The sequence below is a fragment of the Musca vetustissima genome, unplaced genomic scaffold (genome assembly GCF_032173495.1).
Source record: "Musca vetustissima isolate MV318-11 ecotype Yass unplaced genomic scaffold, APGP_CSIRO_Mvet_v1 utg39613, whole genome shotgun sequence".
In the NCBI taxonomy this organism is placed as follows: domain Eukaryota; kingdom Metazoa; phylum Arthropoda; class Insecta; order Diptera; family Muscidae; genus Musca; species Musca vetustissima.
Window position 1 is genome coordinate 53,265 of NW_026875038.1, and position 12,140 is coordinate 65,404.

At 35.7% G+C, this 12,140-nt stretch overlaps 1 protein-coding gene across 1 annotated transcript in view; it reads right to left on the reverse strand.

Moving 5' to 3' along the window:
- LOC133337543 (RNA-binding protein fusilli-like) overlaps positions 1-12,140 on the reverse strand; it is a 78,557-nt gene that overhangs the window by 31,481 nt on the left and 34,936 nt on the right. Inside the window, exon 2 of the mRNA XM_061545762.1 lies at positions 9,699-10,139. Within this exon, the coding sequence (XP_061401746.1) occupies positions 9,699-10,139 (441 nt within the window). The remainder of the gene's footprint in view (positions 1-9,698; positions 10,140-12,140) is intronic.

Here is a 12,140-nt window from a genome sequence, read left to right on the forward strand (position 1 = left end):
ATAAAAGTTCCGCCTCATTTGATAGGTGTTTTGACATACAAATCCTGTCCCCTTTTCCGTATGTTGTAGTACCTAACGAATTTTAGACCCAAGAATCTGCAATTTTTCTTCTACGACGATAAAAAAAAGCGAGTAATGTTTTGAAGCATTCCCCAAATGTGGGTACCAACATTTCTGGTGTTTTGATTTCAATTCACGACCTGACCGAACTTAACGACAGATCGACTCCAGACTAGATTTATAGAAAAGCTGAAAACCACATTCATGGGAGACTTCAAAGGAGTCTTTATAGGTCATATGAAAGCGGTCTTATAGACGATTTGAAGGATAAGAGATTTTCTTTATGGATCAGATAAAAGTAGAAGCTGAAGGTCGTCTTAAATGTAGGGGTATTTGCAGAAAAGCTGAATTCTATTTTTTATGTATCAGCTAAAAGCTGAAGGTGGTCCTTACAGTACCAGCTAAATGTGGTGTTTTATGTGTCTGAAGGTGGTATTTATAGACCAGCTAAAAGTGGTATATATGGGCCAGCTGAAAGTGGTATTTCACCAGCTGGTCTTTACAGGCCAGTTGATATGGATTATCTTCTTTGGTCGAAGTTTTTACCCTCCATATTGAATGTCAGACATATCGGGACTATCAACGTTTCTTTATCAACCAACAATCCGGAATGATATAATACAGCCACTTCGGTTGGAAAATCCGGCTCCAACTTTAAAAATACCTAAAATAGGGCGGGAACTTTGAATTGGAGCTACGTCAAAATATAGACCAATGTGGAAGGTTTTTAGCCCACCAAAAATCCGAAATGCAGTCATTTCTCCTTAAAAAAATCCAAACTACCGACAATACGTTTCAAGAGTGCGGTTAAAGGATTAAGGGGGAATTTTCGGATTCGGACGATTCTGTGGTCGGAAATCTTGTCCGCCGTCAAAAAGAAGGGCTTCTCATTTATTACAAAAACAACAACAACATTTTGTCAAATAATTGTCTTATCCTTTAAATCTTCAAATATAAAACAACAACAAAATTATGTCAAAGTTTGGAAGTTTCATATATAGGGGCCATGCTAAGTACATTTTTGCTTATAACTTTGGTTTGGAATGATACCAAAATTTCAGAGAATATAAATTAAGGACCGTAGTATCTAAAAACGTAAAGAACTTTAAAACATGCTAAGTCGACTTAGCATACTATGTTCGGAGGCGTCGATATGCAAAGTTACAAGTTTTCAATATAATATACGCTAATTTGCCAGCCGTTTGAAATTCGCCAAAATCAAAACATTTAAAATGCCGACATGGTCATTGCGTATTACGGGGCTATACCACTATTTGGATCGATTTCTCGCATTTCGATACCAAACATCCAAGGGTAGCAAAACTCCATGTGATTTCAGCAATGGACAGATTGATAGATAGACCTGCCTAAATCCACATCGAATTTTATTCCGATTAGGACAATATATACTTTATGTGTTCTCCGATGATTATTTTTATGTGTTTCAAACGGAATGGAAAAGATAATATACTCTACTCCTTATAGAGGAGATAATAAAAATAAACTGCAACAGAAAACCGCTGTAGAACGATATAAATGGGGAAGTAAATCCGAACGAAGCCTTTAATTTAATGTGACTTGAAACCGTGTCTTTATAGGCTAATATAATTTGCAAGGCTTTATAAATGTGCAGTTAAATTGTCCTTTATGGAGAATGCAGGATCAGGGCATCTATTTGGGTGATCTTAGTCAATCTCTATAGATTTTTTTTTAATAAATAATGGGAGAAGGTTTTTATACACGAACTAAATTTTATAGCAGATCAGATGAGAGTCTAAATTGTAGACCCGATGTCCGTTATTACGGATGACATCCCCCTTTGCATTCTAAAAATAAATTTATCAAACCTCTATCTTCATCATAATCAAATTATTGATGCAAAATGTCAATTTTAAAATATCATTGCTAGATTGCAATTTGTAGCGACATACAAACACACACATCATTCACATTTATTTTTATTTCCTTTTAATTATTTTTATTGTTATTTCTATTTTTCAATTCGAATTTGTTATGCCTTTTTGTTGAAAGACAAAAAAACGCGTGCCAAACACACGCAAAGTTTTGGCATATTTGCGTGACAGCGACTATTTGCCGAGATGCTATTTTTGTTGTTGTGTTGAATTATTGTTTTGATGTTATTGGACAAATAGAAAAAAAATCACAACACTCATACACACACATCAAGTTAAGTGGCAACACCACCTCCACTGCCTCCCAAACAACTAGCCATCAGCCAACTGACTTAAATGCAGCAATCATAATCGTTTACAACCTCAACAATTCTAGCAGTGTCATCATTATGTCTATATTTACACTTCAGAATATTACTGTTGCTATTGTTGTTGTTGGCGTTGGCAACAAATAAACGTCAGAACCCAACAACAACAAATCTATAGTGCAATAAAAGTAACCACACACGTAGTTGATACGACCATCACTTCATCATACCATTACGCCATACACTTTTGTTGTAATCGTGGGCATGACAAGCAGGAAATTCATAAAAAGGGCTGCTGAGAGAGAATCGTTGCCGACGATCGCATATAACTCCACGGAATTTTTTTGTCAACACATTTTGACAGCACATTAACCTGTTGCAAAATGTCAATAATTTCAAAAGTCATTGTTTATTATTGTTGTTGGCTTGTGAAAAAAAAAACATTATACACCATATTTCGATGTTTGTTAGACCCTAGATTTTCCAGATTATCTCATTTTGTTGAGGTCTGGAAAAATCTATTTCTTTGATTTACTCTCAGAAACAAAAAAAAACAAAACATTTCACACTGTGTGTTTATCGTTGTTGGTATAACTTGTTGTTAAAATATTTACCAAAACTTAAATGCATTTATTGCTAAAATCGTCTGGAGAATATGTAAATGTGTGAGTGTGTGTGTAAATAGGGAATTTATAGATTTTTGTATAACCTACACCACAAGATGGAGGGCATACTAAATTCATCATTCTATTTACAACATTTTGAAATACTTGTCGTAGACCTGACCACTACTCATAAACTTTTTGGTATTAAAAATGGGATATATAGGTAAACTTATTAGGGTAGCCTCTTTGTAACCCTAACCCCCAATATTCGGTATTTTGAAGCATTTTGGCACATTTTTCAACCTAATTAGCAGTAATTTGGTATTTTAGATTATCTTTGGGTAGCAAATTTTCCTACCACACCTTTTCAAGCAACATTGGTCTACTTTTTACAGTATCACAGTACCTAGCAAAAATCGATATTTTGGACCACTTGAACCAAAATGGCTTTAATTTTAAATTTTGGGTTCAATCTTCTAACCGAAAAATTATCAACATCGATCGATTTTCTGGTATAGCCAACAAAAATTCGGAATGGCTTAATACAGTTATTGAAAAAACGCATAGAACCATCAAAGCCTTAAATAGGACGCCAAATTTGTATAGGAGCTATATATGGACTTGCGTAGAAAATTTTCTGCATGGATGTCCTTTACCACAAAGTATCCGAAATACTGAACAATTCTTTTTTAACCCACCAAAAATCCGTAATGCAAATATGCGGTTATTTCGGTTGGAAAATCCACTTCAAAATACTGAAAATAGGACGGGAACTTTGTATGAGTAATAATCCGAACCATGATCCAATTTTTAATATATGAGATCAAGGATCGGGGTAGCCCCCTATATAATGGTATCTCCATATATTCAACCGAATTGACTTTAATTTGACGTTTCAGATTTTCAGGTTGTAAAAAATTTTCCTCCTAAAAATATCAGTATCTAGCGGGAACTCCCCATTTTTTGGTATTTCAAACGTTTAAGCAGCGTTTTCACACCGAAGCTGTCGTAGTTTTCGGTATTTTGAAAACTTTACCCAAAATTTACCACCAAACGAACAGTAATTTGACATTGCGAAATTTTAAAGTACAATATAAATATATGTAGAAAATAAGAATATAGGTCCATGTACTGACATAGCTGGTAAATAAAGTTACCGCCATATATTCTATATTTTAAAGGCCTTTGCGGTATATGGCATTGATGTTATTCTAGCTAAGTAAACGATCGTTCCACTATAGCCTGTCCTAATTGATGGTGGTACCATCTACCGTTGCCTAGGAACAACACCTCCTTAAATTTCATGCAGTGGTTAGGGTCCTTGCTGTTTTTAGTGTTGCCAGTTTTTTCTAAGCGGTGCTACATCCTATCAATCCTATTTGGTTTTATTTATATGTGACTTACAGATCTTAGATAAGAAAAGCTTCAGGTCTTCAGGGAGCTTCGAATGCATTTAATCTGAAAGACGTTTTTTTTTATAAATATTCGAAAATCTCATTGAGATAATTTTTCCTCCTCCGTTGAGATTCAAACCCAGAACCCATCGGTTACTAGTCTGTCAAACTATCCACTGCATTACGCCAGCCCAATTTTTTAACAAAGTTCCCGCATTTTCTCAACGAAGTGATTATAATTTGACATTAACGGTTCTCGAGGGTAAAGTAACTTTGCACCCACATGTTCGATATTTTGAAAATGTTAGCCGAATTTCGCAGGAGTGTACATAATTTTCAATATTCCGGTTTCATGAGAAGCGAAAATATCTTTAGATAGCTTTCCCTAGGTGATGGAGCTGTCATCTATCATGGTCTAGAAGTAAAACCTCCTTGAATTGCTTGCATTTTCTCAGCGACGTGATTATTTTTAGACGTTTAGAGATCTTGAGAGGTGAAAACTAACTTCACGACCTCAATTTCGGTATTTTGAAAATTTTAGCCAAATTTCGCTACAGAAGTGTCTATAATTTTTAACATTCCAGTTTCATGAGAAGCGGGAAATATCTTTAGATAATCGTCCACCATAGATTTCCCTAGGTGATGGGGCTGCCATCTACCATTGCCTAGAAACAACACCTCCTTGAATTACTTGCATTGGTTGTGCTATTTTCCTCTGGGTTTCGCTATACCTTATATTTCCTATTTGGTGTTATTCGTATGCGATGAAGACCTGTTGGCCTTCGATAAAAAGAGCTTCAGGTCTTCTGGTAGCTACTGAAAGACTTTTTTAATAAATATTTGAAAACCAGTGTTGCTATTTTCCTCTGGGTGGGGCTATATCCTATCATTCCTATTTGGTGTTGTCCGTACGTGATGTCGAAGTGACTAAAAATTGGCGTTTAGGGATCTAGAGAGGTGAAAAGTAATTTTGTACCCATATTTTCAGTGACTATAATTTTTAATATTTCGATTTCATCAGAGGTGGAAAATATTTTTGCTGGCCATACGGGTCGCCGCTACGTTTTCGATATTTTGAAAGTTGTAGACAAATTTTCCAACCGAAGCGAATAAACATGTCTTTCCCAAAAAATATCCTTCTTAGTTATTTGTTTTTCAATGCCCATCTCCAGATTTCCAATCTGAGTATCTGTAATTTAGTATTTAATTTTTCCGAAATAAACAACCTGCTAGCAGACAATTTGTAGTGTCATAATCTCCATATAAGGATCCCGACCGATTTAAGGAATTTTGAATCCGCACACCACATAGTAATGTGTATAAACAATTCTACCCTTTCGAACCCCACAACATTTTTACTTACTTTTATTATTTATTTAACAAATCAATTAGAAAAATATCAACATCTGACAGCATCATGCATGTTTGAAGAGACTATTCAAATTGTTGTTGCGGTTGTTTGCTTTAAATGCATGAATAAGATAGAAAAAAACCGCTACAACTAGCGGGATGATAAGTGATTGCATCAATATGGAAATTATTGAAAATAACAAAATTCCAGGAAATATTGATTTAAATTTAAATCTCAAGAGATTTTCCGACCACCAGCTATAGGTGAGAGAATTCTATTTTAGGTGCAATACTAAATTATCATTACCGATACTGAGAATAGAGATTTAGAAACCTTCAAAGCTAATACCACTGTCCAAAGAATTTAGGCTCAAAAAATATAAAAAACTAACCGGATGATAAGGGATTACATAAATGTAGAAGTTGACGGAAAAAAACTTCCATGAAATATAAAGAGCTAAGAAGAAGAAAATTTTCAAATATAATCCAAAGATCGTATGGGTTGCAAGTGTTGTAATATAAATTTCCCGACATATTATTGGTTTTACCATTATATGGCTTTAATTAAAGTTATAAAACTTGACCATAAGAACATGTTTATAGATTTTATATAGCTCTTTGGAAATGCTTACATATGTCAACTCCCTAAATAATTTTTCAATTCGACAAAGTGTTCGTCAATTAGTTTGTAAAATTGTAGTCAAAATCATTTTTCTAATTCAATGTTCATATTTTCATTTGGAACAAACGCTTGCAATTTGCAATAAAAACTTGTCAATGTCCGGCATGTGACAAGGGCACGCTTGCAAATGATGCGCATGCGCAGCAAAGTGCACTTCAAACGTCAACAAATAAATTTAGCTTAAGTACAGGCAAACAAAATTTGTTTTAAATCCGTTTAAAGAGCTGGGCCTAGTTTTCATTGTTCTGTAGGTAAATGTGTTGCATACAAAAATAACATCCAAACAAACACTCGTAAAAATTCAAAATTGTTTTCCAATTAATTAGTAATGGGGAAATATGGGTCTTAACAAATAAAAATCTTTTCAACATCGAAAAAATTAAATTTGCAAAAATATGTATGCTCTCCAAATAATTTATGGGTTCCCATTTTTGTGTGCATATCATTATGTACATTATATTATGTCAAGGTTGTTGCAATATTTGTTCTCGCTTCGCTCTATTCGCTTTTTGAAATCGTAGACGACAAATATGTATTTGTACAATTGGTGTCAATTTTCTCACTCAAATCTTGAAGTGTTGTTGCATATTTGAAATAGCTTTTAGAAATAATCTACTTAATATCATATCTTAGGGTGTAAACAAATTAATCGGTTATGATTATTAAGGGAACTCCATCATCCCAACACCTCCAACGATTCACACAACTGAAAGGGCACAAATTTGAAAGGGCTCATATCGGGCCCTCTATAAAAACGATATTTTTACTTACATTCCTTGAGACCCAGATAACCTACAGAGACACCCTGATGTCTAGATCATCCACCCAGACTCCCCGAGATCTATCTCTCAAATACTTACTGCAATGGGGCTATAAAATCAATAAAATCCACCTTCAGCTGGTTTACAAAACATGACTTCAACTAGTCTTGAAAATAAAAAAAAAACCGACCGATGAAAAGACTACCATCAGTTGGTCTTTAAAGACCGACTTCAGCTGATATATAAAGATCGACATCAGCTGGTCTATAAAGACCGACTTCAGCTGGTCTATAAAGACCGACTTCAGCTGGTATATAAAAACCGACTTCAGCTGTTGCATAAAAAACATCTTCAGCTCGAGCTGTTCTGTAATGAATATCTTCAGCTGTTCTCCAAAACCTGACCTAAGGTGCTTATAGCGATAACCTTCAATTCGCTTACAGAGACGGGATTCAGGGTAATGAATATCTTCAGCTGTTCTCCAAAACCTGACCTAAGGTGCTTATAGCGATAACCTTCAATTCGCTTACAGAGACGGGATTCAGTTGGTCTATAAAGACCGAATTCCATAAATACTGTAGGCAGTTGGTCTGTAGATATTGCCTCCACCTTACCTACGAAAGACACCCTTCAGCTCGTCTATAAAGACTGCCTTCAGCTCGTCTATGAAAGACTCCCTTCAAGCTCATCTATGAAAGACTCCCTTCAGCTCGTCTATAAAGACTGCCTTCAGCTGGTCTATAAAGACTCCTTTCAAGCTCGTCTATGAAAGACTCCCTTCAAGCTCGTCTATGAAAGACTCCCTTCAAGCTCGTCTATAAAAGACTCCCTTCAAGCTCGTCTATGAAAGACTCCCTTCAGCTCGTCTATGAAAAACTACCTCCTGCTCTTCTATGAAGACTCCATTCAGTTCAACCATAATGGCTTCCTCCATCGCGTCTATAAAGACTCCCTTCAGTTCGTCTATGAAAGACTCCCTTCAGTTCGTCTATGAAAAACTCCTTTCAGTTCGTCTAAAAAGACACCCTCCAGCTAATCTATAGAAACTCCCTCCAACGCGTCTATAAAAACTCCCTCGAGTCCGTTTATAAAGACTTCCTCCAGCCCGTCTATGAAAGACTCCGATCAGCTGGTGTATAAAAACTCCCTTAAAGCTCGTCTATAAGACTCCGTCCAGCTCGTTTATAAAGATTCCATCTTGCTAGTCAGATTAGCTATGATAATTATTTATATAGGCTGAGTAATAATTTTCCGAATAACTACTATATCCACTTCAATTAATACTTTCTTAGAAGCCCAATGTTATTATCATTTCAAGTTATAAACAAATATTGAATTTAATATCTATAATAGTAACCCCATCAACCTGTTCTCCAAGACCCATAAAAATTGTTCGGTATAAATAATTTAATTGCTTCTAATAAAATGTCATAATTTGCTCGAACAAAAATCTGCCAACAATATTTAAATTTTATCTTCATATCGGAAATTATAGAGGTCCAATTATTGACAGGTTTCTGGAGTGGTTAATTGCCAACCAATCAATACGCTTGTTTATAAGCTTAAGCTCCATTCAGTTGATATCATATTGCCTTCGAATTAATCTATTTTGATTAGCAATTACTTCGATGTTTCAAAGTTCAGCAGGTATGCAATCATATTTTTAGATGAGTTTGTTGGTGTTCCATATTTTTTTGTTTTTTTTTTTCAATTCGTTAATCTAATCTTTGTGATAAGACCACTAGTAGCACTTTCTTTTCTTTCACACTTTTTCCTGCTTCCAAAAAAAATAATGACTAGCATTTTTGTTGTGTTTTATATTTTTGTTCAATATTTGATTTAGTTGGGTGATAGTTTTATACATATTGTAAAAAAAAATTGAGTTATCGCAAAAGAGGAAAAGTGTCTAACTGAAACTTGTTGTTATACACAAACTAATGTCAGCTGATGGCTGTCTTTAAAGACCTCATGAAGGCGGATTTTATAATCCGGCAGAAGTCGGTCTTTATAGACCAGCTGTTCGGAATCTTTATAGATCACCTAAAGGTTAAATATATATGAACTGGATATATTCTTTACCTACAAGCTGGAAGGGATATTTATAGACATGGAAGGAGTCTTTATAAACGAGCTGGAGGGGACTTTGTAGATGAGCTGGAATTCGTCTCATAGTCGAACTTAAGGATGTCTTTATAGACGAGCTAGAAGGCGTATTTATAGACAAGCTAGAAGAAGTCTTTATAGTCGATCTGAAAATCTTCTTTATAGACAGGTTGCCTTTATAGACAGAATGGAGTCTTTGTAGGCGAACGGAAAGGAGTCTTTTATAGATGAATGGAGGGAGTAGTAATTGGTGAGAGGAAGATAGTATTTATGGCAAGAGGGTGGGAGACTTTATAGACAAGCGGAATAAAATCCCTACAGAAGAAATCCCTTGTAGTTAAATTTTCCAAAAGAGAGTCTTCATAGATGACGAAAATGGAGTCTCTTCAGGCGACAAGAAGGCAGTCTCTATAGAAGGAAGTCTCCATAGACGACATCAAGGAAGTCCCTATAGCTGAACAAGGGGACTCCCTTACGCTAATATTATTTTAAAATTTGTATTCAATCAATTTAAAAACTCACCTCTTCGATAGCTTCCTGTAAAGGCTTTCCAGCAGCCTGGGCCATTGCAATGGGCAATTGTTCGATGATATCATTAGCCAGCGTTGTTGTTGGCCCATTTGTGATGTTGTTACTGTTATTATTGCTATTAGTGGTGGTTGTATTATTATTTATAGATGGTGTCGATGTTGTACAATTGCTTATTGAAGTATTTGGCGATGTTGGCGTTGAACTATTATTTGTGATGTTAAGTGAACTGCTGTTGATACTGTTGCTAGTTGAATTTAAGTGATTACTGCTGCCGCTACACGTACTATTATTGCCCGAATCCTGGAACGAGGTATTCGCCAGCGGCGGTGATGTTGACGCAGCCGTATGTGATGCATCCGATGATGTTGAGGTTGTACGATCCTTGACAAAGGTGCCATCGGGACGTACTAAAATTTGTTTGGTGCCGATTATCTGGAAAAAAGAAAAAAAAAACAAATAGGAAGTTAATTAAAAATGAAAATTCATAAATAAAAGAAAAATAATAAAATTAAGTAAATTTTGCGAGCTAAAGGGAGACTTTATAGACAATATAATAGGAGTCTTTATAGACGAGCTGGTGGGAGTCTTTATAGAGAAGATGAAGGTAGTCTTCATAAAGGGAGATGGAGGGAGCCTTTATAGATAAACTGAATCAAGTCTTTATAGACGAGCTGGTGGATGTTTTAAAGACGATAAGGAGAGTATCTATAGATGAACTGAAAGGAGTAGATGGACTGGAGGGAGTCTTTATAAAAGAGATGAATAATGTCTTTAAAGGCACTCTGACGAGATGAGGGGAGTCTTTATAGACGAGCTGAGGGGGTCTTTATAGGCGACCTGATGGGAGTCTTTATAGACGAGTTGAGGGGAGTCTTTATAGACGAGCTGAGGGGTGTCTTTATAAACGAGCTGTGACAAGTCTTTATAGGCAATCTGAGTAAGATTTTTTAGAGAAGCTATAGGGAGTCTTTATAGACGATCCGAAGGGGTATTAAGAGATGAGGTGGAGGGAGTTTTAATAGACGGACAGTAGGCAACATTATAGGTAGATTGAAGTGTTTATTTTTTTTTACTAAAACCTCAAATAATGACTTAAGAACTATCAAAATATAATGATTGCAAACAAATAATACAAAGACCGGAAACCAGAATTATTTTCTTTTTTATAATAAATACTTATTTTAAATAATTACAAAAACCAACAAACTTCGGGTATTGATTTAGCCACTGACGTTGTGAATTCCACCTGTACACCATACATTATTTTGCAACAGTTTTCATTGGAGGAATATTCCATTCAACACGTTTAGTTTTGCTTTACATTTTCATTTATATTTGCTTCATTTCTTTGTTATTTATTTTTTGTTATACTTGTGGTCATATAATTCCTCTATGCCAAATTGCGACAATAACACACATTGACGTTTTGTCTTTGTTTTTTCTTCTTCACTTTCCATTATGGATTCGTACAGGTTTTGACCCCGAATTCTCGGACAAAAAAATCGAAGTCGAAGAAGAATGGGTGGCTAGGTAAACGCATGCAGATCTTGAGGGTTGTCGCCATCGTGTTTTTGTTTTTTTTCTGTCGTTCAAGTAAAACTTATAAATATTTCATTTTCCAATGTGTTGCTGGAATATGTATTGTTTTTTTTCAATATTTTATTTGATTTTTTTTTTTGTTCCTTTAAAGAACAACAAAATATTCCATTGTGGTATTGAATTTGTTACACAAACATATCTGCATATATATGTTCTAGTGTAGGGCATATACCGGGTACTTAAAATGTAATCGACTGAGACATTTTATTTGACGAGCTGAAGAGAGTCTTTGTGGACGAATTGAAGTGAGCCTTTGTAGACGAGCTGGAGGAAGTCGTTATAGACGAGTTTAACGGAGTCTGTAGGTGAGCTGGAGGGGGTCTTTATAGAAGAGATGAAAGGAATATTTATAGACAAGTTGAAGGGAGTCTTTGTAGACGAGCTGGAAGTTGTATTTGTAGACAAGCTGGAGGGAGTTTTTATAGACGCCATAGAGTGAGTCTTTATAGACGAGGTGGAGGGAGTCTTTATAGACGAGCTGGAGGGAGTCTTTATAGATGAGCTTGAGAGTCTTTATAGACGAGCTTGAGAGTCTTTATAGACAAGCTGGAGGGAGTCTTTATAGACGAGGTGGAGGGAGTCTTTATAGACAAGCTGAAGGGAGTCTTTATAGACGAGCTGGAGAGAGTCTTTATAGACGAGCTGGAGGGAGTCTTTATAGACGAGCTGGAGGGAGTCTTTATAGACGAGCTGGAGGGAGTCTTTATAGACGAGCTGGAGGGAGTCTTTATAGACGAGCTGGAGGGAGTCTTTATAGACGAGCTGGAGGGAGTCTTTATAGACGAGCTGGAGGGAGTCTTTATAGACGAGCTGGAGGGAGTCTTTATAGACGAG